This window comes from Oryctolagus cuniculus, chromosome 17 (assembly GCF_964237555.1).
Source record: "Oryctolagus cuniculus chromosome 17, mOryCun1.1, whole genome shotgun sequence".
NCBI classification, from domain to species: domain Eukaryota; kingdom Metazoa; phylum Chordata; class Mammalia; order Lagomorpha; family Leporidae; genus Oryctolagus; species Oryctolagus cuniculus.
The window spans coordinates 44361404-44386853 of NC_091448.1; the positions used below are offsets into that span (position 1 = coordinate 44361404).

Genomic DNA, 25450 nt, shown 5'->3' on the forward strand with positions numbered 1-25450 from the left:
AGATGACATCACTCTTCTCTTCAAGGCCCTTTAGCAGTTTACCATGTCATGTAAGGCCTAAAATATGCTTTATTAAGCTTCTACAGGATGTGGAAACAGGTTCACATCGTAACTTCATCTTCTAATATTCTTGCTCACTCACCTGCTTGCTTCCAAACACACAGACCTTGCTGTTCTTTTATCACACCAGACACACTGGGCGCAAACCTTGCCCCGCAGGTATCTGCATGGTTCATTCCTTTACTTTCTTCAGTGCCACCATCTCCATGAGTCCTTCCTTGGATCCTAACGTCTCAGCACCCTCCCCAAACTTTCAATTCCCTTCCCTGTTTTTCTTTCTTCATTATTACTGACCATTACCTAGTGTGCTGTACATTCAATTTTTCTTATTTTATTTTGACCTACATGTAAGCTGTAAAAGGCACTGTAGTCTTCCCAACACCTAACACAATGCCTGGCACAGGGCAAGCACCAGATAAATTTATAAAATGAATAAAAAGATTGAGACCTAAAAAGATGAAATTGCTTGTCTAAGATTACACAGGTGAAGCTGAGATCCAAGCAGCCTGTCTTCAGAGTTCATGCCCTCAAGCCTGGGAGGTGGGCTATACTACCAAGCCTGTTGCTCTCTCCACCTTCTGCCCGCAATGGGGCCATTGTCTCCCAGGGCTCAGTTAAGACTGGCTTCAGCATCTTGGCCAATCACCACCATGCCCCAGGCTGCTTTAGGTAGGCAAGGCCAATGTGCTAATGCCCCCCAGTGGCAAGGGTGGGGAAGAACAAGCTGAGAGCAGCCTTGAGGCTGGGTGACAGACCTGATTAGTTCCTGGTTCCCAGTCTCTCCTGTCACAGAGACAGAGCACAGAAGATAGGCAGAAGAGATTTTTATTTTACCAGAAAGGGCAGGCAGTGGGGCAGTGCAACATCCAAGCCCCACACCAGACATGCAGCATCCACATGCAGGAAGAGCTACACAGGTTGGGGCAGGTCCAGGGATCAGGGACTAGGACTATGGGATACCCACAGCACCCCTGCCAGGATGTGTGGGCCCTGGGCTCTGGGCTCCTCTGCCTCCACTGAAGCAAGAAGACAGAAGAGTGGGCTGTTTCCTATGGATAGAACCCTATCACTCCGGCCAGGAAGAGGGCACATGGAGACTCTGGCCAATAGGTTTACAGCACTTGATTCTGTGTATGATTGGCACAGCCTTGCCCATGGAAGGGCCTGGTACCCAGGACAGTGCAGCCATAGCAGGAAGAGGGTCTACGTATATTCTTGTCCCCAGCAGGGCCAGATCCTGATCTCAGAAAAACTTAGCAGAGTTAGGACCAATCCCCACCCCACGTAGCAGGGACAGGCCCAAGAAGAGGACTTCCCTGAGCACAAGCAGGGGCCTCCTAAGGCAGTAGTAAAGTGAGGGAGCTGCTATAGACAGAAGACCCTTTCCCCTGTGCCCCTGGGGTAGGGAAGAGCCAGGGTTACCCAGGTTTAGAGGGGCAGGAATGGGTGAGGCTGTGGGCTCCCCAGGGCAGGGCTTAGGCTGGGAGGGCCAGGCCAGGACAGAGGAGTGCTCATCCCACCCAGAATTCCTGCTGAGCTCTGGCCAGGGCCACAGGGAGGATGATCAGATGCACAGAGAACTTCAAGGCACCAGGATCTGAGGAGCAGCAGGGCCACCCCCCACAGACAGACAGTGATTATAATAAACATCTTCAGCATAGGGTAAGTGATGTGCACAGAGGGTGGAGGAGAGGGAGAGAAAAAGACAGACAAAGGAAGAGACAAAAGGGGAGACCAGAGTGGAAGAGACAAACTAGATGAATGTGGCAGTGAAAGTGAGAATGTGGGAGAGAGAGGAAAAGGAGACAGACACAGGAGAGAAGGGAAGACAGCCAGAGATGGCCTAAACACGCAGCACTTCTGGTCCCTACAAAATAAGGCACCAGAGTCAGTAACGTTCCCGTTGTTCCTGTGGTGTTAAAACGGGTGCTGGAGGGGGGGCGGGTGGCTGCTGAAAGGCGCGGGCCTGTGGCAGCCTCACACCTGTGCACCGGTGGCCTTCTTGATCAGGGGTATCTGCAAGGATGAGAGATACCATGAGGCCTTGGCTCTGGGCCCCAGGACCACTCTGCCTGGGCCTCTTCACTGGGCCACCAGGCAGCCCCACTACAGCGAGGCAGGTACACACCTTCGATAGGTCCACACCCGTGAGAGCGTGCACAGAGGCAGGTAGCTCGGCCAGCAGCCGGTTCACTTCTGATGTCACCTTGCTGTTGTCTCCGCTGAGGACCACAATCTCATCGACTTTGGTCAGTGGTGCTGCGATTTTGGCAGCAATCTGGGGGTGGGGGACACAGAGCATGGTTGATATGCTGACGCCATCCGCCTGCTATACCCAGCTTATCTCCCTCCTTTCTCCACCTTACCCACGCTCCTTATTTACAGTCTGTGGTAAGAGAGGCCCATTGGGGTAGTTCTTGTCCCCCACACCCAATCAATCCCTCCAGTCTGTGACCGTGTTACCGACAAGACCTCCAGAAGTCTGGCACTTGCCAAGCTAGCCAAGTGAGGACACTCAACCCTTGGGTCCCAGTTTGGAGTGGGAGCCTCACCTGGGGCAGGGCCTCCAGCACCAAGGCCATCTTGGCTGCATCCCCGTATTTTTGGTAGGCCTCAGCCTTAAGCTTCATCCGCTCAGCCTCTGCCTTGCCCATCGCCTCGATGACCGCTGCCTCCGCCTCCCCGATTTTGCGGATCTTCTCAGCCTCTGCCTGTGCCAAGAGGACCTGCTTCACCCTGGGGGAGCCCAGGTGGGTAGATCAGTGGCAGGTGCCAGGGTCCTCTCCAGCCCTTTGGTCTGGTGGCTGCCAGGGGTGGGAGACTTCTGAAGGCAGGCACCTTGGCTGCCTAGCTCTGGCTGGAGAGAGGCTACTGGCTCTCAGCTACAAGTGGAGAAAGAACTGAGCAGGCAGCTCTTTGTCCAGATGCTATGCCAGGCACTGAAGCCTCCTTTCCCTACCTTAGTCATCCTGACAACATCCTTCCTAGGTGTGGTCAGCAGAGTGGAGAGAGTGCACCAAGGGCAGACCCCAACTCCCACCCCAGGGGGTGCTCACTTTTCACCCTCAGCGATCTGCTGTATGCGGTGGGCCTCGGCCTCAGCGGGGCGGCGCACAGTGGCGATGAGCTCCTTGTCTGTGCGCAGGATCTCCTGCGCCTCCACGGCAATTTGCTTCTTGCGCTGCACCACTTCAATCTCAATCTCTTCCTGCCGGATCTTCTGCTGCTCACGGGCCCCTTGCAGCTCATAGGCCAGCTGGGCCTCGGCGGTCTGCAGCGGAATAGGCCAGCACATTAGAGCCTGGCCACCAAGAGCTCAGCCCTGAGCTCCAACCCAGGATGTCCGGCGGCCTCTCACCTTGATGTTGACCTCCTCACTGAAGGCTGACTTTTGTAGCTCAAAGGCTCGTTTGGAGTCAGCGATCTTGGTGTCTGCCATGAACTTCACATCAAGCATCTCTTTTTTGCACTCGGCTTCCTGGGAGCAGGAGGAACAGGCGCTAAGGGTACCCTGAGGAACCATGGTCCCATCACTCCCAAAGTCCCAGTCTCTGAGGGTGGAAGAGAAATCCCCCCCATACCCGGATGCCTGCGTCCCGCTCAGCCTCGGCCACACCAATGTCGGCGTCTCTCTGCACCACCGCAGTCTGCGTCTTGCCTAGCGAGCTCAGGTAGTCCACTTTGTCATACACGTCCTGGGGAGAAAGGAAGTCATGACAGGCAGGGGTAATAGGCCCAAAGGGGCCCCTCCTGCCAAGCTCCCACGTCCCAGATGCATGCTGCGGGACACGGCCCTCCAAGCACACCGCACCTTGATGGTGAAACTGAGGATCTCAATGCCCATGCGGCCCACGTCAGGGGCTGCAACCTCCCGCACCAGCTTGGCAAACTGGTCCCGGTCCTGATAGATCTGCTCCACAGTCAGGGTCCCTGGGGGCGGAAGGGTCACAGGCTAGCTCCACAGACACCCAGCCAGCTGGGAGGAAGACAGCAATGCAAGAGCAGGTCTGGGTGCACGCAGGGGTCCTGCTGTCTGGGCTGCATCTTGCTGGTGTTTCTTTTCAACAGGGTTTAACACTGAACTTCCTTCCGCAGAGCCCAGGCTGAACAGGGAAGTGTTGGGCAGTGCCAGGCGCCTGAGCAGACTGGCAGCTCCCAACTCCACCCTAATGCCCTTTCCTTCACTCTAGTCACCTGAAGTTTTGAAATGAAAAGCTTGAGAGAAAATGTTTCCACTTGACACCTTGGTGGGACAGTCCCCCTGCCCCACAACCCCACCTTGGCCCTGGCTTGGGGACCCCTGCCAGGCTCCTGCCAGGCTGGGCAGGCCTCACCGAGGATGGAACGTAGATGTCCCTCCAGAGTCTGCAGGACAACGTTCTTGATGTCCTGCACGTTCTTGCCCAGGAACTGCTCACAGGCCACAGCCAGAAGCTCCTTCTCTGTCATGATCTTCACCTGCCAGGGTCACAGAGGTGTCTGAGCCAGGCTTCGGAAGCAGAGGGAGGCCCCAGACCCAGAGGAGAGGAGGGTGGTAGCTGTGCCCCCCTCCTTTCTCAGACCTGGAGACTGAGGCCTGTCATGGGGAGACAGGCAGCCCCAGAAGTTCTCCTTACACTGGCAACGTCGTCTTCACTGGCAGCCCCAGGTCCTGCCCTGGCCTCACAGGCGTTCAGGGCTTGTCTCTTCACCCTGACACCCACTGATCCCTTACTAGCTGAGCACAGGCTCCCCTATGGGTGGGAGCCCTGCAGGCTGAGGGGCAGGGTAGGCAAAACAGAATAAACAAGGAGGGGTGCAGACACCCAGCCAGGACAAGGGAGCAGCTGAGGATGCCTTCCTTCCCGAGGTACTCAGCCAAACCCCTGAGCAGGGGCCTACCTGATGGTCGAGCCTTGCTGCCCTGGAAAGTCGTGAGGGACATTATGGCAAGAAGCCCCTCACCTAGGTCTCCAGCTGTGACTCCCAGAGCTTAGAGCTCCCCTGCCTCACATGGCTGCTCCCTCTGGGCCCCAGTCCTTCCACCCCCTTCCCAGGGAACAGGGTAGACTCTAGGCTTGGCATTTCCAACACCTGCAAAGAACGGGGTAGGGTTAGTTGATACGGGAGCCCTCAGCACTGGTTCTGTCCCTCGCGGGCTGCTGAGGAGAGAAGGGGTGTCTGTTAGTCCTGCTGGGTGGCCAAGGGGGCCGAGCGAGCACGTTCCGGTAGTGATGACCCTCTCAGGAGGTGGGGGTGGGGGCAAGGGCACTGGAGAGATGGCCACTGGCTGCCATCGTCTCTTCCTCCCCCCGACCCCAGCACGAGGACGAGGCAGCTCAACGGACATGCGCAGGGCTGCTGAGTTACTATACCTGGGCGACACCCGTCACAGTTAAAGCTACCCCCTCGGCCGTCTCTACGTCCTCGCAGCGGGGCTGCAACGTCATAATCTCTAGGGAAATCCTGCCAAGAAATGCAAAACAGGGGCATGGGTCTTGGGGGACCCAGGACCTGGGGGTGTGGGGACAGAGTCCAGTGCCTCACTGTTTCAGCTGGGCTGAGCCAAGGGTCCTGTGAGGAGGGTCATAACTGGGACCATGTGAGAAGGGGGAGGGCAGGTAGGAGGTGCAGGCAGCTCCAAGGGAGGGAGGGGGGTCGGGCTACATGTATACACCCACCCTCTGCTCCAGTCAGCTTGGCCTGAATTGTGAGAAAGAGGAAGCAAGAAAGAAGTGGCCATGGTGACCTGGGGATGGGAGTGCATTTCAGTGTAACTGTGTGTATGTTCTAGGGCAGCAAGTGGATGCTGGTGCTCCAAGGTGTGCGTGGGGGCTGTCCGTGGGTGCTGTGTGAACATCCCCCAAGGGCTCTCTCCCCTTTTCTGGGTCTTCTCACCACCCAAGGCTGCCCCAGGAGGCTGCCTAGAAGGCTCTGTCTGCTAGCCTGGCAGGTTGGGTGTCTGACCACTCCTGGTCAAATATAAGTGACCCTGCACCTGACCTTGAACAAGAAAGCCTGCCTGGTTTCTCCACTTGGCAACAGGCTACAGCTTCAAGTCTACTCTCTGACATTAGGCACAGGTGGGCAACACTGGAGCCTCCTGGCCAATAAGTGTGCTAGAAAGAGGGGTTCTCGGGGCCAGCACCTGCAGTGCCGGCATCCTTTATGGGCACCGATTCGAGACTGCTCCACTTCTGATCCAGCTCTCTGCTATGGCCTGAGAAAGCAGTGGAAGATGGGCCAAGTCCTTGGGCCCCTACACCCACATGTAAAGACCTGGAGGAAGCTCCTGGCTCCTGGCTTGGGATTGGCACAGCTCCAGCCACTGCGGCCAATTGGGGAGTGAACCAGTGCATGGAAGACCCCTCTCTCTCTGCCTCTCCTTCTCTCTCTGTATAACTCTTTCAAATAAATAAATAAATCCTAAAAAAAAGGAAAAAAAGATGTATTTATTTAAAAAAATAAATAAAGAGGGGTTCTTCCCAGTCTGACTCCTCAAAGCACCACAATCACCAATTTAAAAGAAACCTGGACATCTTCAGATGGTTCAAATATAGGACGGGCTTTGGAGGGGAACAGGGCTGCTTCAAATCGAGTCTTGAAGGGGGCCTGCGCCCTACCATTCCAAACAAGGTGCCCTGAGCTGCTTCTCAGGTCTCTGAACTGATGCTGGCCCTTCCAAGCCCATGAGGGCTGCTGAGACAGGGAGGACCCTTCTGATTAGATATGGCAGCCTGGGGCCCGCCTGCATACAGGTTTTGAGGGATAGAGGTCTTCTGATGTTGGCTGTTGCACTCCCAGTGCCTGAAACCAGGAAGGTGCTCACTAGAGAGCTGGTGAATAAAGCAATGAGGATCGGAACAGGCACCTTACAGAGAAAGCTTGGTGTCACCTAACCTAGCCTACAACCGATTTGCCACAGGCAGCTGCATGGCAATCCAAAGACGCCCCCTGGCAGACTTGGGCAGAGCTTCCAGGGTCCCCTGCTCTTTCCCCACTTGCAGCCTCAATGGGCAACAGCAAGAGACCTGGATCTGTACAGGGATGCATCTTGGCACCCAGAGCAGCAGAGATGAGAACAGAGGGGAAGGAGGTGCACTCTCAGGAAGCAAGTCCATCCAACTCCTGCCTTCCGGGCCCCACAGGGCAGGAAGAGAGAAGGTTAGAAACAGAGGAGGAAGCAGGTGGGTTATTACCTGTGCAACCCCTGTTACGAATAGCGGGACCCCCTCCGACGTCTCAATATTCTCACAGCGACACAGGATGGTCATAACCTCCAGAGACAGTCTGAGGAGCAGCCAGGGGTAGGGAGAGGTAGGGACAGGTAGGGGTAGGAGGGGACACAGCAAACACACACAGTGGTTACCAGACAAGCACCAATGCCTGATGCCTGGGGGTGGGGTTGGGGGTGCTCTCAGTACTTCAACCCCCCACTGCCAGCTCAGCAAAGGCCTACACCCTTCCACCAGGGAGCTGCTGGGCTGGAGGAGGGGCCTGGAGAAGGAGGTTTGAGTGCAGGGCACCTGTGTTGTCTACCTCCTCCCTTTCCCATGAGACTCCTCTCAGAATCTGGAAGACATAGCCTAACCTCTACCTCTCAACACAGGCTAGTCTGCATTTCCAGAAACTAGGAGAGGGAGGCCAGCCTAGGGATTAATAAGCCACAGGAAATACTGAATCCTGCTCATTGCACAAAAACTGTCTTTGCAATACAAAAACCTCAGAGCTGGGGCAGGCATATAGCATGGCATGTTAAGCCACCACCTGGGAGGCCGGCATCTGATACCAGATCGCCTGGCCGAATCCCTGCTATTCTGCTGCTGATCCAGCCTTCTGCTGATGTGCAGAGAATGGCTCCAGTATTTGGGTCCCTGCCAAACACATGAGAGACCCAGAGGGCGTTCTTGCCTCCTGACTTTGGCCTGATCCAGCCTGGCTGTTGTGGGCATTCAGGGAGTAAACCAGTGGATGGAAGATCTCTCTCTCTCCCTCTCCCTCCCTGTCACCCTGCCTTTCAAATAAACAAACAGATCTTAAAAAAAAGAGAGAAAAACTCAGGGTTTGTATTACATATGACACAGAGGGTGGCAATTTAAGGCCAGAAAAGCTCAAAGAAATCTTTAGATTTTCTGATTTGGGACTGGGGGGCTCAAATAAGGCTGGGGGAGAGAGAGCACTCCTGCCAGAATATTCACGGGGACAACTGGAGATGAAAGAGTAATCTGTTTTGGGATTTCTGAAGTTGGGCAGGGGCAGAGAAAGAGTATTGGCAAAGAAAACAAGGCGGCCGGGAGTGACCCAGCCTGCCCTAGCTGTGTGTGCGAGCATGTGCAGGGGGTGGGCTAGGCAGAGGCCAGGCTGTCGACAGAGTGGAATGTCTCCTTAGGCAGAAGAATGAAGGGAAGACAAGAAAGAGGCTGAGGCTGAAGGAGCAGGAACAGATGAATGCGGGGATGGGGAGGAGGAGGCAACGTGGAGCCCCCAGCTCAACTCTGCGAGGGCTGCTCTCACAGCACAAGCCCTGTGGGTCCAGCCAAGCAGACATGCAAAGGTTGCCTAGTTTGGGCCCCAAACACTAGCATCCTTGGGCCTGAGAGGACTCTCGACCCAGCAGTCAGGAACCACCAAGCTCTCTTCTGGGGAAGGAGGCAGGAAGGAAAGGCAGGGGGAGGAAGGCAGGAGGGTGACGGAGGCTGCAGCTCAGACGCCAGAGGTAGAATTGCTCAGGTAAGGGAGGAGGCTCACATCAGGCCCATGGAGAAGCACAGGAGGTGGAGGCCAAGCGCAGCAGGCTGGAGTTCACTGAGGCTGGAGGAAGACTGGTTGACATGGAGGGGTAGGTGGCAAACCAAGGATGGCTGTAGAAAGTGCCTTGAAAGGGAGGCTGTCTTCAGCTTCTCCTCTGACCTGAGAGGCTCCAGTCTATACAGAGTCCCCTAAGTATGCTGGGGTTGGGGGAGGGGCTTCCCCCCAAAAAGTGAAGAGGGCTTAGGGCTGCAGGCTCTGACTACCCAGCAAATGGGACCAGAGGGCGATGGCTGGGCCTAGCTATGAACAGTTTCCTAGGGTGAGGTACAAGGCTGCCCCCCACTTCTCACCCCTACTCTTGCCATCAGGGAGGCTTGACCCTCCTGTTCCTGGAGCTCTGTTCCTTTGGGCAAGAAGGGGGAGCAGGAGGCCAAGAATGTGGGAGAAAGGCTGCAGGGGTGCGTCCCTGGCAGTGTATGCCCAGCGTGACAGGCCTCTGGGTAAGTCACAACCCCTCTGAACAAGGTGCTCTGTTGTGCCAGGACTGCATGGTGTGTGGGGTGGTGGCATGACCTCTGCCAGGCTGAGTGGCCTACTCCAGAGTGCCTGGGATCCTCTCAAGTGGAAGCCATGACCACTACTGAGGACTCTGCCCGACACTCTTTACCTTGGATGAGAAGAGTCTCCAGCAGGGTGGAGAGGAGAGGAGAGGAGAGGTGGGAGTGGAGGGGGTGATTGGAAACCGGGGAAGTGACAGAGCTGTGACATGCTTCCCATCCGCCACCCACAGATACCCTCAGACTCCCAGGGGCCTCCCTCTGCTGACTGGCAGGGCTTGGAGGGGGGGACTTCCACCAGAATCTCTATGGCTTCCCCTTTTGGATAACTGACCCCTTTACAACATACCCATATCTTCACAGCTCCGGAAGAACCTGCCCCACACCCATCTCCCATAACCAGGAAGTGGGTAACGATGGAAAGCCAGCTGGCCTGAGCTCTGGAGGCACCAGCAGGTGGGGCTGGCTGGTGGGCTCTCTGGGAAACTGAAATCTCCCTTCCTCAGTTAAGTCTTCCTAGGCTGACTTAGGAGGTCCAGAGCTGTCTGGCCTGACTCCAGCACCAATTCACCAGTTCCCTACCCCTTGTCTCTAATCCAGCCACTGTTCAGTGTTACAGTAGCCACTTCTGACTGTGAGGTGTCCCTCAGGCTCCAGAGGACTGGTTCCAGGACCTTCACTGATAGCAAAAGCCCTTACTGCTCAAGTCCCTTATAAAAAACAGTGCAGTATTTGCATACAGCCTATGCATATCACCATCAGCATACTGTAAATCACCTGTAGATCATTTCTGATACCTAACACAGTGTCAGAAACTTTATGGAGATCACTATATTGTACGTGAGGGGATAATGTCAAGGAAAAAGGCTGTACAAGTTCAGTACAGCTGCAGTTATCCCCAGTATTTTCCACCCTGGGTTGAATTCAAGGACATGGCACCTGCAGGAATGGAAGCTGACACCATGTCCATTCTCTGCCATTTGGCCCCTGCCCGGGTTGTCCCAGGGCCTGCACAGGCCAAGGTTTGTGTACTGGGTGTCCTCAGTCTTTCCTCCTGGCAAACACCCACTCCAGAAGAATACATAACTAAGACTTCTTTAGTAACTTTCAGCTAGAATTGGGCAATGACGATGCTGCCTGAGTAGGACCCTGGGCTGTCTGAGACAGAAACGGTATCACCTATAGTGGAAAAAAGGGCACCCAGGAAGGGCAAGTCCAGACCTTGCTGACTGCACCTTCCACATACCCGAGCCAGCCGTTTCACCTTCTGCTTAGGAGGCTCCTATTCCCCAGAACTGCAAGTGGTCAATGGCAGGTGCTCCTGGCTGACCTGTGGGGTAAGGCAGGATGATGGAAACCCTTCTCTTCCTTGCCCACTGGGATGACAGGCTTTGGGGACCCCAGGCCCTTACCTCTGAGTGTCGGAGATACACCACCACGCCCAGGCCCAGCCGCCGTAGACGTACTGTTTATAGTCGGAACCACAACAGCCCCCTGGGGAGCAAAGCAAACCACTACTGGTGAGTTCTTGGGTCTGTCCCCTCCCCAGACCCCTGATGGTGGCTTTACCTACTCTGAGACTTGACAACTCCCTAGGTGCTGAGTGACACATGAAAGGGAGACAGACAAGTTCTCACTGCACTTGTAGGACTTAGAACCTACTCTGGTAGATGGGCAATTTGCCTCAAAAGGATATCCAATGAAGAGTTCCAAACTTAAGAGCTTCCAGAGAAAGAATAGGTTGGTGGGTGGGGGTGGCCTGGGAAAGTGTCCATTTCCCCCTCAACCAGTCACTCATCTATTCAACAAACAGCAGAGGGTTCTTTCGTGTCACAGATACAGAGCTGAACATACAATTCACATCCTGAAGTCGGGGAGATGAGGAGGAGGAACTGCTTCCTGATATAATTACTGTAACACCAGCTGGTTCACCTGCTATCAGTGCACAGCAGGGCAAGGAGGAGTCTCAGAGCCAAGGCAGGCACCTCGTTCTGCCTGGCAGATGCTTCCAGCGAGCTAGTTTTCTACTCCCCAGGCATTCAGAGTGACTTTGTTCCCCTTTGGGAGTGGGTGGAGAAGGCAGGGCCTCAAAACACAGGGAAAACGAAAGAGAAAGGGAAAAGGCCTCAAAAGGAAGTGGTTCCTGGAAACTGCATCAGCCCAACAGAATATGTCACACAGCCAAGACCCTGATCCATGCCATGGATCCACGGTGCCCTCTGTACAGAATGGGGAAAAAAAAAAAAAAACCAACCTGCTAAAACTCCTGTAGTGAATTCTCCTGTTAAAGCCAAAATTAGTCATCAAGTTAAAGAAACTGTAGCAAAAATTAGAGAGGCAGTTAACTTGCAGAACAAAGAAATGTATAGGAAACAGACTATTTGAAAGAAATGGGATTTTGGCAAAAGCCAGAAGACACTATCGTTTCCATGTTCATGAACTTGGGTTTTCATGGAAGCCTCACAGTGTCTGCCTCCCAAGAACAAGTCTCTGAGGCAGGTTCCTATAGCTGTGCTGCAACTTCTCTGAGGACCCATGACATGGGAAGAGGCAGGTAGAGGGACAGAGGGAGATCACAGGGTGTACGTGAATGCTAGGGAGCCACATGGATTTAAGCTGGGGAGGGACCAGGTGACAAGTGTATTTTAGAAAGAGGTACCACTCTGCACTAGGAGGAAGAGACTGGGGTCAGAGAGAATGGGTAGAAGCCTCCTGCAGTAATCCAAGAGAGCTTCTTTCTGTGAAGGTAGAAATGTTCCAGACCTACACTGTGTAATACGGCAGCTACTAGCCACATGTGGCTCTTGCGCACTTTAAATGTGGCTGGGTATGTCTGAGGAACTAAATTTTTAATTGAATTTAAACTTAAATAGTCATATGTGGCTAGTAGTGTACCACATCGGACAGTGCAGCCCTAAAGTCTGGGTTTGGGTGGGTGGTATGGTCAAAACCATAACGGAGACAATGGAGAGAAGAACAAAGTGGGGCAAGTTTGGGACTGGTGTTATGACACAGCGGGTTAAGTTGCCACATGTGATACTGGCATTATATACTGGAGTGCTGGTTTGAGTCCCAGCTGCTCTGCTTCAGACCTGGCTTCCTGATAACGTGCCTGCAAAGGCAGTAGAAAATAGCCCCAGTACTTGGTCCCCTGCCACCCATGTGGGAGACCAGGATGAAGTTCCAGGCCTGGCCCAGCCCCAGCCTGTTATGGCCATTTGGGGAGTGAACTAGCAGACAGAAGATCTCTCTCTGTCTCTCTCATTCTGCCTTTCAAATACATAAATAAATCTTCAAAAAAGTGGGGACAAGTTTTGGATGGGTCGATCCTTTGCCTCCCACCTCCCTTTTGAGTGAGGAGGGCCAGCATCTGAGACTGATGGGTCACAGAACACAATCATACCAAAAATGTGCAAAATTACATTTAGGCAAGGTATTTAAGAAACACAAAAGCTATTCTGTGTTTAGACTTGGGTCCCATCCCCAAATTCACTCATTATATATATGCAAATATCACCAAATGCAATAAAATCAGACATCTCAAACACTTCTGGTCCAAAGCATTTTGGATAAGGTACACTAAACCTGTAGTAAGAGCTAGAGGTACAGGGCTCTAAGAGCAGTGCCACCCACACACAGTGACCCACTCAGGTGTCTGTTTTTCTGGGGTAGAACCATCTGTCCAGCGAAAGCCATTTATGGGCTTCTCTGGCCTGGTAGGTAGAGTAGGGAAAGTCTCTGGTGAATCTGAATCAGCAATCTGAAACCCAAACCATCAAGTGAAATAGGAAGAGGGCCAAAAATCTCAGCTTATTCCACTTCTTCAGGCCTGGTGGGGGCTGGGGCACAGCTGCCTCCAGCCAGCTCCAGGGGACCTCTCAATGAGCTGTGGGAGATGGCAGTGAGTGAGGGAGGGAGGGATGGCAGGACAGCATAGGTATCTACCCTTTACCTTTAATATATCTTTGACCTTGGGAGCAGGCTGCCACAGCTCAAGCTGGGCCTTGGCCAAGCGCAACATGGCCAGGTTCCCAGAGGCGGCAACAACAGGAAGCGGGGACTGGTGGACTGCCCCACCTCCCCCAGAAGGCACCTTCTTCCCAGCTACTTGCTCACTATCCCAAGAGGACAGTTAGGTGCCTCCTCTTCTGTGACTTCCCCAGCTCTCACTCAGCTGGAAACCTAGAAGTTTCTCCTACTTTCATCTCGTTTTTTCCAACCCAACTTGCTTTCCTTGTTCTGTCCTCAATCAAGCTGAAGAACCAGCAAATAACCCACCCGCATAACTTCTGCTCCACTCAGCCCCTCCCCAGACACAACTTCCCTCCTCCCCCAACTCGGCCTTCTTAGGTACTCTGCCCTCTCAGGCGCACCCTCCTCTTGCTGCCTCCCCTCCATCATCATCTTCCTATCACTTAAGATCACATTCTGCAGGGGGTGTTTAGTTTTTTCAGCCAAAACCCCTCTAGTGGTCTGGCAATGCCTGAGGATCCCTTCTCAGAAGGTTTATAGATGCAGGAAATAAAATCCCTAAGAGGGCAGGCATTTAACCCAGCAGTTAAGGTGCCAGAGTCCCACAACAGAATGCCTGGGTTTCTTCTTTACTTTTTTTTTTTTTTTAAAGATGTATGTGTTCATTTAAGACAATGGTGACAGTTCAAGTAATTGGGTGTCTGCATTTCACATGGGACAGTGAGGCGGAGTTCCCAGCTCCCAGCTTTAGCGAGCTCAGCCCAGGTCTATGGGCATTTGGGGGAGTGAACCAGTGTGTAGGAACAAGCCCTTTCTTTCTTCCTCTCAACATAAAAACAGACAAAAACACACAAGAGGGGCTGGTGTTGTGGCACCAATGGTCAAGCTGCCACTTGTGACAATGGCATCCCATATCAGAGTATCAGTTCCAGTCCTGCCTACTCTGCTTCCAATCCAGCTTCCTGATAATGGACTTGGGAAGTCAGTGGAAGATGGCTCAAGTACGTGGGCCCCCTCCAGTGTGTTGGAGACCAGGATGGAGTTTCCTGGCTCCTGGCTTTCACCTGACCCAGCCCTGGAAGCTATGGGTATTTGGGGGAGTCCAACAGTAGCTGGAAGATCAATTTTTCTCTTTCAAATAAATAAATCTTAAAAGCAAAACAAAACAGGGCAGACATTTGATATAGTGGCTAAGTTGCCTCTTGGGATGCCTGTATCCCATACTGAAGAGCCTGGTTTCAAGTCCAGGCTATTCTGCTTCCAATCAGCTTTCTGCTAAGGTGAATCCTGGAAGGCAGAGGATGATGGCTCATGTACTTGGGCCCTGCCACTCACGTCAGAGACCCAGACTTGAGTTGTGGGTTCCAGGCTTCAGCCTGGCCCAGCCTTGACTGTTGCAGGCATTTGGGAAGTGAACCAGTGGATGGAAGATCTCTGTCTCTGCCTTTCAAATAAAGTAATGAACAGCTACTTTAAAAATGAAGGAAACAGATATTAAAAGTTATCAAAACGGGCTGGTGCCGCGGCTCACTAGGCTAATCCTCCGCCTTGCAGTGCCGGCACACCGGGTTCTAGTCCCGGTCGGGGTGCCAGATTCTGTCCCGGTTGCCCCTCTTCCAGGCCACCTCTCTGCTGTGGCCCGGGAGTGCAGTGGAGGATGGCCCAAGTACATGGGCCCTGCACCCCATGGGAGACCAGGATAAGTACCTGGCTCCTGCCATCGGATCAGCGCAGCGCGCCTCCGCGGCGGCCATTGGAGGGTGAACCAATGGCAAAGGAAGACCTTTCTCTCTGTCTCTCTCTCTCACTGTCCACTCTGCCTATCAAAAAAAAAAAAAAAAAAAAGTTATCAAAATGTTAAAAACAACCAAAGGTATTCTATAGTAATATACACAAATAAGATGTAGCTATAGATCTAATTACTAGCTTAATTTCAAACTAGCAATGAGCATAATGATTTTCCAGGTACCTGTAACAAGTGCAGAGTGTGAGGAAAAAGTCTGCTAACGCTATCTCAGATTACTGTCAACACTTAAAGGAAACACTAATTTTTTTTTTTTTTGACAGGCAGAGTTTTAGTGAAAACACTAAATCTTAGTGACAGCTAGCAAAGATAAAAACCCAAGTGAGAAAGGGTCCCGCTGTAAATTTTTGAAAATAGAAAGGAAAGTTTTATTGTAAAGAATGAAGGTAGTAAGAGAGGACAGAGACAATGGCCCTGCGATGTATCAGCGTCTTCCGAGGCTGGGCCAAGGAGCAAGGAGGGTGCTGGGCTGGGCGCAGCTGCTCTGCGGTCCTGAGAGTCCTTGTTCAGCACAGAACCGCATCTCACCTTGATGGTGCAAACCCCAAGGCACAACCGCTCGCTCTCTCCTCCCACCCTTTTTAGTCCCCTCTGCTCACCTCTACAATAGCTTTGGAACAATGTGGATACTGCAACAAGTTTTTGAAAACTATGCCTAGTTTTTCCATACTATGTATTTTCTACAAACTTTCTGAAGACTCTCTATAGCATTTCATTGACCTTGGCTCAAGCAAAAGGTTCCCAGTAACCCGAAAACACGGAGCGGCCCATCTCAGAGGCTCCTCTTCCCCTATAGTCTCCAGACCTTCCACAGAGTGAGAACTGGAGCTTTCGTGTCCCCTGTCCAGAGTCTGGACTTCCTGAAAGAAAACTCTGCAAGGAAAACAAAGCACTGTGGCAGGAAGCTGGCACAGTGGTTACCATACTGCAGTCCCGGGCTGCTGCAGCCCCTAATCGGCGTGCCTAACTCTGAGCTCGGACCCCAGCCTTCTGCCCTGGGAAGCAGCAGTGAGGCAGCTCAAGTACTTAGGTTCCTGCCACCCATGCAGGAGATCTGGACTGAGTTCCCAACTGCTGGCTTGGGCCTCCCATGGCCCCAGCTTTTGTGATCACTTGTGGAGTGAATCAACAGAAGATCTCTGTCTCTCTGCCTTTCAAATACATTAAATAAATTTTTAAAATATTTAAAAGGCAAAAGTATTGGGCAGATTCATTTTTTAAAAAAGATGTATTTATTTATTTGAAAGACAGTTACAGAGAGGTCCTCCATCCTCTGGTTTACTCCACAGATGGCCGCAGCAGCCAGAGCCGTGCCGATCCGAACACAGGAGCCAGGAGCTAGAACCTTCTTCCAGGTCTCCCACATGGGTACAAGGATCCAAGGACTTGAGCCATCTTTTGCTGCTTTTCCCATAGCAGAGCTGGATTGGAAGTGAACCAGCTGGGACTTGAACCAGCACCTACACGGGATGCCAAGCACCGGCTCCTAGATTCAGGTTGTAAAAGCTTTCTCTTGGGGCTGAGGGCTGGGAAACAGCCTCAGTGTTTTCTGGGACCCTCCCTCCTGACCCCAAGGCAGTTGGTCTTGGTCCCCAGGGGGTAGGGTCTCCTGTTTCCCTCACAGGGAATGGTGCTGGTCAGGGTTGGAGGGGATCATCCAGTAGAAAGACTTAATTTCTTTTTCTGAAGATTTATTTATTTGAAAAGCAAAAAAGGGGGAGAGAGAGAGAATCTTCCATCCACTGGCTCATTCCCTGAATGCCTGCAAGAGCTAAGGCTGGGCCAGGCCAAAGCCAGGAGCCTGGATCTTCACCTGGGTCTTCCACACAGGTGGCAGGGGTCCAAGTACTTGGGCCATCTTCCACTGCTTTCCCAGGCCATTAGCAGGGAGCTGGATCAGAAGCACAGCAGCTGGGACTAGGAATGCCCACTGCGAAATGGGATAGCCTGTTGTGCCACAGCACTGGCCCCCAGAGATGGAATTTTTAATCCAAGTTGAGTCTGAGGCCAAGTTTTGGGGCAAAAGCTCCCAATGGACTTATCACATCTCTCCAAGGGTATACAGTTGTAAGGCCTGGCTCAGGGATCTTAATCCCTTCTACCCGCTTCAGTAGCCAGCCCTAACCAGCTGTACACAGCTGTAATCAGCAGAGTGGGTATTCCTCCTAATCCATGAGGAATTCCTACAGCTGCAGGCTTCCAAGCACTTGGCAACACAGCCCTTTGCCCCAGAACCCAGGAGCTGCACAATCTGGCAGCTGGAAAGGATTCAGCCACCTCCCAAGACATCCCAAATACACAATCTAACAGCGGGGCTTGGGGCGAGAAACACCCTCGCCGCCTCACCCCAACACAGGCTCCAAGCGCCGCCAAGACACAAATTCTAGAGCTTGCAGCGTTTTGCAATCGGAGCGGCAGAGCGCAGGGCCGGGTTTCCCAACCTGTAGAGGCCCCACCCGCGTCTCCAGGGCGGAATGGAAGCCCGGCAAGCCCCAGCTTGCTCAGAATTAACGGGTCTGACAGTACCCAGAGAAAACGGCCCACGTCTCAGACGTCTCCCCACACAGGCACCTGCCCATCGGAGCTGCGCGACCCAGCCCCAGTCCCAGCCCCCGGCGTTGGAATTTAGCCAAACTAACCCGTTCCGGGCACCACTGCTTAGCCTCCTCCCCGACCCCCACGGCTCCCAGGGGACTCCCAAGCCCACGGTGTGGCGGTAGGGAGGACGAGACGGGGAGGAGGCGGAGAGAGGAGCGGAGGAAAAAAAAAAAACAACCAACAAAAAACACGCAGCGGCAGGGAGAGCCGCCGGCGAGCCTCCGAGGAAAATGGGGGAGGCTCCCTTCTGGAAGGGTCTCAGGTGCCGGCGCCCTGCGCAGCGCCACAGGCTCGAGCCCAGCCGGCGGGGCCCCCGCCCTCTGAGGGCCCAACCCTTCCCGTCCCCTCCCCACGGACCCCGCCGCCCCTCACCTGAGACCACCAGCGCCTCGTTGGGCCCCACTGTGTGGCAGTTGCCCATGGCGCCGGCGGGTCGGAGGGCCCTGGGCCCGCACAGACGCGGACGGCAGCACCCGGTCCGCAGCGCCGGCCGCGCCCAGCCTACGCCGCCACCCCCAGCGCCGCCCGCCCGCGCCCCTCCGTGGTCGCAGCCCCGCCGGAAGTGTGGCGGCGGAGGGCGGGGCCGGCCGGGCGAGAGAGGCAGGGACGCGCGCGAGCGCCGCGGCCGACACGCTTTATTGCTCGGGGCTCGGGAGCCGCGCGGGGTCGCCCCCACTCCCACAGGCGCCTCGGGAACAACCGCCCTGCGGGCAAGCGGCCCTGGCGTCGGAGCCCCGGGTCCAAAGCCCGGCGCCTGCACTCAGCAGCTGTGAGACCTGGGGCGAGTCCTTCCCTCTAGAGCCCAATCCCGCCTCGGTGAAGTGGGGGTGGTTGAGCCGCCTGGCTGGATGGCTGCAGAGGGCTCCGTCACTCCCAGTGTCGGCAGTGCCTCCCGTCGCAGAGTCCCTGGCCCTGCTCCAGCGCTGAGCACAATCTCAGAGGGTGGGGCCTTGCAAGCTGCAATTCAGATTCCTGAGAAACAGGGTCTGACATGTCCCCCCACCCCCCCGCCCCGCCCCCGCTCAATCTGGGGGGACGGTCCCTCTCAGGAAGAAATATCACCCTTTACTTCCTTCCACCAGGGAAAGAACACACCCGGAGGCCCCAGGAAGTAACCATGGCGGCAAACAGTGCCCCAGGGTCCGTGGTGGCTCACAGCAGGAGGTGTGCAAGGGCCACCAAGGGCCATGGAAAAAGCATCCCAGCCTGGAGGTTAGGAGACCGGGGACTGAGGCCCAGCTTTAACCTGAATTCGCCGTGTCACCTTAGACCAGTCTGGTGAGCTCTGAGGGCTGGGGGAGGGTTCGGAAACGGTGGGCTCCTCAGGCTGGGGGTCTTCGTGAGGTTCGTCGTCATCCTCGTCCCCAGACCCAAGCCCTGCCAGCCTCTTGCTGGCCTCCCACAGCCGGTGGGCTGCCCGGTCATCTCGGGCCGCCGGGGGGACCTCCTCCACACGGCAGTTGGCAAAGTATCTCCCACTCAGGGGTTCGATGCCCTCCTGCAGAGCACAGTACAGGGGTGTCTGAGCACCCCCTTTTGGTGCTCGGAGCACCAGCCAAGCCAGGGGACGCACAAGTGGGCGCAGCCATCCAGGAAGGTGGCGCAGGAACAGGTCTGAGTTCACAGGTCCTGTGGGCAGGAAGAAAGAAAGGAGTTGGGGAGGGTGAGGACTGAGGGCACTGGGTACAGTGGAAGCAAGCTTGAAGGGGAGTGGGGACAGAATCCTGTTCAGGGTGGTGTCTCCCGGGCACTCAGGGCCTCCACAAGGCAACCACTCATTTCCTATGGGAAACCCCCTCCCGCCGGCAAAGCTGCTGGTACAGCCGAATCCCCCAGGTTGCGCCTGAAACAACTCTGTCTCTTTCCATCTTTTCTTTTAGCTTGAGCCCTGTTCCTTTGTTTAGGCAGCATTTATTACGCACCTGTGGTGTACCAGCCACTGTTTTGAACATTAGGGATGTGGAGCTGTATTAAGGCCTAATGTCATTGTTGTTATTGTCCTGGTTATTATTACTAATGAGCCTTAGGCAGTGACTTCCTAAAATGCAGGATGCCACTGTGGATAGGGCAGCTCTTATCCTGGTGTAATGTATCTCCTAAAGGCAAAGATGAGTCTATTCACCAAGAGTAAAAGCCACAGTGCTTGCTTGCAGTGGGCCTCCAGACCAGACCCCACATGACCAGTCCATCCCGGCAACACCATCTCTTGCTACTCTCCCTTCTCTCCCCAGCCACACAAGCCTCCCCTAAGCACACCTGGAACTTCTGCCCCAGGGCCTTTCCTCTTACAATTTGTTCTCTATTTGGGCTTCTCGCCAGAAAGATGCATGGCTCACTCCTCCTGTCCTTCAGGCATCGGTTCAAATGTCACATTTTCTACTATGTCTTCCTCAACTGCCAGCGCTGAAACAGCACTACCTGCGTTTCTTATTCCTCTTACCCTGTTTTATCTTACCCAACAGTACTTTATCAGCACCTTTTTTTTTTTTTTTTTTTTGGACAGGCAGAGTTAGAGAGAGAGAGACAGAGAGAAAGGTCTTCCTTTTTCTGTTGGTTCACCCCCAAAATGGCTGCTACGGCTGGCGCGCTGCGCCGATCCAAAGCCAGAAGCCAGGTGCTTCTTCCTGGTCTCCCATGTGGGTGCAGGGCTCCAGGACTTGGGCCATCCTCCACTGTCTTCCCGGGCTACATCTGAGAGCTGGACTGGAAGAGGAGCAGCCGGGACAGAATCCGGCACCCCAACCGGGACTAGAACCCAGTGTGCTGGCACCACAGGTGGAGGATTAGCCAAGTGAGCCACAGCACCGGCCCTAGCACCTGTCATTTTATTACATACAAAGCGGCAGTCTCTAACCCCCACCCCAAACTGGAATGCAAACTCCATGAGGGCAGGGTCTTTGTTTTGTTCACTGCTCTACCCCCAGCACTGTGGATAATGCCTGAGACTTAGCAGGTGCTCAGTAAATGAGTGAATGGATCATTACCATAGATAGCTATTATCATCGTCGTCCTCGTCATCATATTCTAGTTCAGTCAGCATAGAGGGTCCCTCAAGGTTAGAACCCGGGTCGTAATCTTGCCAGAAGCCACCCATGTTCTAGAGCCAAGCTGTGGTGTGAGCGGAAGAACCCAGACAAAGGGAGCCTGATCCCAAGACCATCAAGGCACAGCTCTCTCCCTGCACGTGGCCTTTCGTGCTCTGGGAGCACAGGAAGGAGCAAGGCTGGGAGAGGGGGAGTCAGGAACAGCCAAACGGCCAGGCCTCACCTGGGTGAGCCGCATAGCAGGTGACACCAGTGCCCTCAAGCTGGGTGGCGAGCTCCCGGGCAAACAGTACATTGGCCAGCTTACTGTCGGCATAGGCCCGCAGCTCCTGCCGCCAGCCCACCACTGGGCGGTCCAGGCGTGTGAAGTCGAGGCGCCCACGGCGGTGGGCAGCGGAGGACACCACCACCACGCGGCTGGGGGAGCATTTCTTCAGAAGAGGCAGCAGCAAGTGTGTCAGCAGGAAGGGGCCGATGTGGTTCACCCGAAGCAGCAGGTTGAAGGCTTCTCGAGTCCGGCCACAGGAGCTGATCCCTGCGAGGGAGGCCCGGCGTTAGCTGCTCCGGAAGGAGCCCTGGGACCTCAGCATCCCCATCTGTGAGATGGGAATAGGGGCATCCTTCCCACGTGTCCGCTCGTCCCCGGAGAGGACTGGCGAGAGGAGGCAGGTGCCCTTGGCCGCCCCCCGCGCCCCGCAGGGACGGCTGCCCCTCACCGGCATTGTGGATGAGGATGTCCAACCGTGGCTCGGAGCTCAGGAAGGCAGTGGCAAAGGCCCGCACTGAGGCCAGGCTGGCCAGGTCCAAGGCCATGAAGATGACCTCGTTGTTCCCACTCTCCTGTGGAGCAGCAAGGGCTGGGATTGTCACCAGGCAATTCCCTCCTCTTCCCTCTTCCCAGGCACCGAATGCTACTCAGATCCGCCCCGCCCCTATGCATGGTTGGAGAGGAAAAGTGTGTGGACTTAGCTCCCGCCTTTGCCTCCTAGATTGGGACCTGGAGCAAGAAATGTAATCCCTCTGGGCCTCAGTTCTCTCACTGTAAAATGGGAATAATAATAATAGCATTTCAGAGTAGAGGGGATTAAAAAAGCTGATCTGTGTAAGGTACATTCTGTACTGTGGAAGCACCTCTATTGTTATTATCCCCTCCCCGCGTTGTCACTCACCCTGAACCTACAGCAGGTTCTCCCTGGTCTCCTCTCACCCACTCCTGTCCCTCCAGTCCAGGCACCACACAGCTACCAAGGGGTTCATTCCAAGAGGCCATTCGCAGAGTCCCCACGTGCCAGGGACCTCTCACTGGTCTGGCTGCCCGACTTTGAAGCCCAAACGCTTCCAGTCCCCTCATTCTGCCTCTTTTCCTCATACTTCCTGCTCCAGACTCATTAAGCCTCCCAACCCCCAGCTTCTCCCATCAGACCAGCTGTGTTGCCTCTGGGCCCCTGCATACACTGTTCCCTCCTCTTTTCATTCGCCCAACTCTTGCTGAGCCTTCAACACTAGACCTGCAGTCATTTCCTGCAGAAGGCCCCCTCCTCAGCTTGGCCTTGGTGCCCCTTCCTCGTGTGGCACTCCGCACCCCTTCCTTTGGGTTTAAAGAACCCAAGCCGGGCCCACTCGCGTCTCAGGAATCAGGTTCCCGCAGCCGCTTTGCCCCAGGTGTCCCGACGTGGCCTCGGCCCGCGGTCCCCCAGCCGCGGCCTCCCCTCACCTGGCGCAGGTCGAAGGCGGCCGCCTCCCCGCGCTCCCGGCTGCGGCAGGCCAGCACCACGCGCGCTCCGCGGCGCGCCAGCTCCAGCGCTGTCATCTTCCCGATGCCGCTGTTGGCGCCTGTGGATGGCGGGCAGGAGCCGAGCTGAGCCGGGCGGGCCGCTGCCCGCGCCACCCCAACCGGCCCGCAGCCCTCCGCCCGCACTCACCCGTCACCACGGCGGTGCGGCCCCGCAGGCTGCCGATGCCGCCGCACGGTGGGGCCTTCACCAGGTTGTAATAGATGAGCACGTAGGCGCCCAGCAGCAAGCCGGCGCCCAGCAGTAGCGCCTCCATGTCCGCCGCGCTTCCTGGCTCCCGCCCCAGCCCCGCGCCGTTCTGGGTCGTCGCCCGACGGCTGCCGATCGGCCCGCAAGGGCCTGAGAAGAGTCAGGCGTGCCTCGGCCTTCCGAAGGCGGAGGTAGGCAAGCAGGAGGCCGGGCAGGGGTGGGTGTGTGTGTGTGTGTGCGTGCGTGCGTGTGCGTGGGCGCCCTGCGAGCGCCCCCTAGGCGTGCGGCTGTGGCTTCGAGGAGTGTGCCCGTGTGAACCCCTCCAAGGGTGTGTGTTCACCACGGGCACCCTGCGAGGGCGCGCTTGCTCAGCTGTGTTGCACCTCATGGTGTTCCTGCGCGGTGCGTTGCGGCACAGAGCCCGTCCTGGCGTGAACCTCCCCGGCGCCTGTGTTCACTCTGCCTGAGTATGCAGAAGAGCCCCTCCCTTCTGGAGATGTGTGTGTACACGTTTCTGGTTTCTAAATAGACTCATTCTGGGACTGGCACTGTGGCATCCCATCTGGGCATCCGCTGGGAGTCTCGGCTGCTCAGCTTTCTATCCAGTTCTCTGCTAATGCGTCTGGGAACCCAGCGGCCCAGGTGCTTGGGCACCTGCACCCACGTGGGAGACCCAGATGCAGCTCCAGGCTCCTGACTGGCCCAGTTCCCACAGTTGTGGCCATTTGGGGAATGAACCAGCAGATGAAAGATTTCTCTTTCTCTATAAACTGCCTTTCAAATAAATAAATTCTTTTTTTTTTTTTTTTTTTTTTTTGACAGAGTTAGTGAGAGAGAGAAAGGTCTTCCTTTTTCCGTTGGTTCACCCCCCAAGTGGCCGCTACGGCTGGTGCGTTGCGGCTGGCGCACTGCGCCGATCCGAAGCCAGGAGCCAGGTGCTTCCTCCTGGTCTCCCATGTGGGTGCAGGGCCCAAGGACCTGGGCCATCCTCCACTGCCTTCCCGGGGCCACAGAAGAGCTGGACTGGAAGAGGAGCGACCGGGACAGAATCCGGTGCCCCAACCGGGACTAGAACTCGGTGTGCCGGCACTGCAGGCGGATGATTCGCCTAGTGAGTGCAGCACCAGCCCAAATAAATAAATTCTAAAATCAAAACAAAACAAAAAACCTTTATCTTCTAGTTCATTTGAAAAGCAGCATGACAGGGCTGGGTGGGGAAACAGCCAGAGAGCCAGTGAGCTCGTCCATTCACTGGTTCACTTTCCAGAAGGCTGCAAGGCAGGGGCTGGGCCAGGCTGATGCCTAGAGCATGGGAACCCCATCTGGGTCCCCCACGTGGGGGCCCAGGTACTTGGGCCATCTTCCCACCGCTGGCCCAGGCACATTAGCAGAGAGCTGGATCAGAAGCAGTGCACCCTGGACTCCAACTGGCATTCCAAAATAGGACCTCAGTGTTGAATGCAGCAGCTCAACTTGCTGTGCTACAGCATTGGCCCTGTTTTTCTTATGTTTACTTATTGGAAAGGTGGAGTTAGAGGGGGATACAGACAGAATCTTCTATCCCCTGGTTCACTCCCCAAATGGTCACAACAGCCAGGGCTGGGCCAGAAGGAAGCCAGGAGCCAGAAGCTCCTTCCTGGTCTCCCACGTGGGTGCAGGAGCCCAAGCCTTTAGGTCATCTCCCACTGCTTTCCCAGGCACATTATCAGAAGTGGAGCAGCCGGGACTCAAACTGGTGCCCACGTGGGATGTGGGCATTGCAGGAAGCAGCTTTTATCCGCTAAGCCACAATGCTAGAGCACCCATTTTAAATACTTTTAGAAAGGGAGTGACAGAGAAAGAGGCTCTTGTTTAAGCTGCAGTGTAGACTCAGGGTTCATATTTGCTATGTCTTTCCCTCAAGAAAAAATTCAATTTTTTATCCTCACATCCAGCCCTCAGTTTCTGCCAAGATTGTTTCCTGTTCTCCCCATAAAGGCTGGAGAGGTGATACTGTCTTCAAAGTGGCACTGCAGTTAAGGCTGTGAGGACTTGAGGATTCACTCACTCATTGTCTCTATCTCCCTGCCTCTGCACCCCTACCCCATCAGCCCAGTTTCTGAGGGGGATCTCTCATCTTTCAGGAGGAACTGTCTCTGAAATGGTTCTCACAGGTAGTGGAAATAGGTAAAGAAAGTCCCAACCGTCAATGGAAGTGGCTGTGATGAGGTGGGCAAGCAGGCATGGGTAGTAAGAGCATTTCTGACCAGTGCGAGGTGGAATAGGATCCTGCCTGTTAAGTCCAGTACAATTCAGCACCCAATGTCTGCACTTCTGGTGTGCTCAGCCTTGAAAATACTTAGCAAGAATGGGTTTCTGCTCTTACCAAGTGCAAGAAGCTCATCAGGCAGGGGGAACAGGGCGATGGAGACAAAACCACCTGGGTGGATGGAAGCCATGGGCAGACCTAACTGCAGGGTAAACTGGCTATTTAGTTGCACTGTGGACTCAGTGTTCAATTGTGCTGTGGGAAGGGGCTGGGGATGGCATATTTGTCCCCAAAGCAAAATCGTGGTACACAAACAAGTGCCAGCTGCTCTCACAGTGCTGGGATGCACACGGAGGTGCTGAGGAAGAGGGGGAGGAGACTCTCCTTAGGGAAAAGCTCCCTGGGGCAGTTTGCCACTCAGGTCTAGGGGGAGGGAAGAATGGAGCCTAGCTTAA

The 25450-nt window shown here is 54.9% G+C and overlaps 2 protein-coding genes and 1 long non-coding RNA gene across 14 annotated transcripts; 1 reads left to right on the forward strand and 2 right to left on the reverse strand.

Annotated features, from left to right (window-relative positions):
• Window positions 1–869: 869 nt before the first annotated feature.
• FLOT2 (flotillin 2) lies at window positions 870–18341 on the reverse strand. 12 transcript variants are annotated; one of them, XM_070061130.1, is made up of 12 exons: window positions 18094–18241; window positions 10760–10841; window positions 7239–7329; window positions 5415–5505; window positions 4395–4518; window positions 3872–3990; window positions 3642–3755; window positions 3419–3538; window positions 3117–3331; window positions 2613–2796; window positions 2189–2338; window positions 870–2076 (listed from the first exon to the last, which is right to left on the reverse strand). In XM_070061130.1, the coding sequence occupies exons 4-12, from the start codon at window positions 5487–5489 to the stop codon at window positions 2038–2040; spliced, it is 1140 nt and encodes a 379-aa protein (XP_069917231.1). In that variant the 5' UTR covers window positions 5490–5505; window positions 7239–7329; window positions 10760–10841; window positions 18094–18241; the 3' UTR covers window positions 870–2037. The 12 variants fall into 12 exon arrangements, with proteins under 12 accessions (XP_069917231.1, XP_002718963.1, XP_008269225.1 ...); XM_002718917.5 differs by lacking the exon at window positions 7239–7329 and having other exon boundaries at window positions 18094–18341; XM_008271003.4 differs by lacking the exon at window positions 5415–5505 and having other exon boundaries at window positions 18094–18277.
• DHRS13 (dehydrogenase/reductase 13) lies at window positions 18341–22952 on the reverse strand. The gene is made up of 5 exons (XM_051825400.2): window positions 22688–22952; window positions 22480–22598; window positions 21482–21605; window positions 20989–21300; window positions 18341–19350 (listed from the first exon to the last, which is right to left on the reverse strand). Exons 1-5 carry the CDS (start codon window positions 22812–22814, stop codon window positions 18935–18937), a joined length of 1098 nt encoding a protein of 365 aa, XP_051681360.1. The 5' UTR covers window positions 22815–22952; the 3' UTR covers window positions 18341–18934.
• LOC103351495 (uncharacterized) lies at window positions 18353–23914 on the forward strand. Its single transcript, XR_011383613.1, has 3 exons — window positions 18353–18490; window positions 18804–18999; window positions 23570–23914. It is a non-coding gene; the product is annotated as an uncharacterized lncRNA (long non-coding RNA).
• Window positions 23915–25450: the final 1536 nt, after the last annotated feature.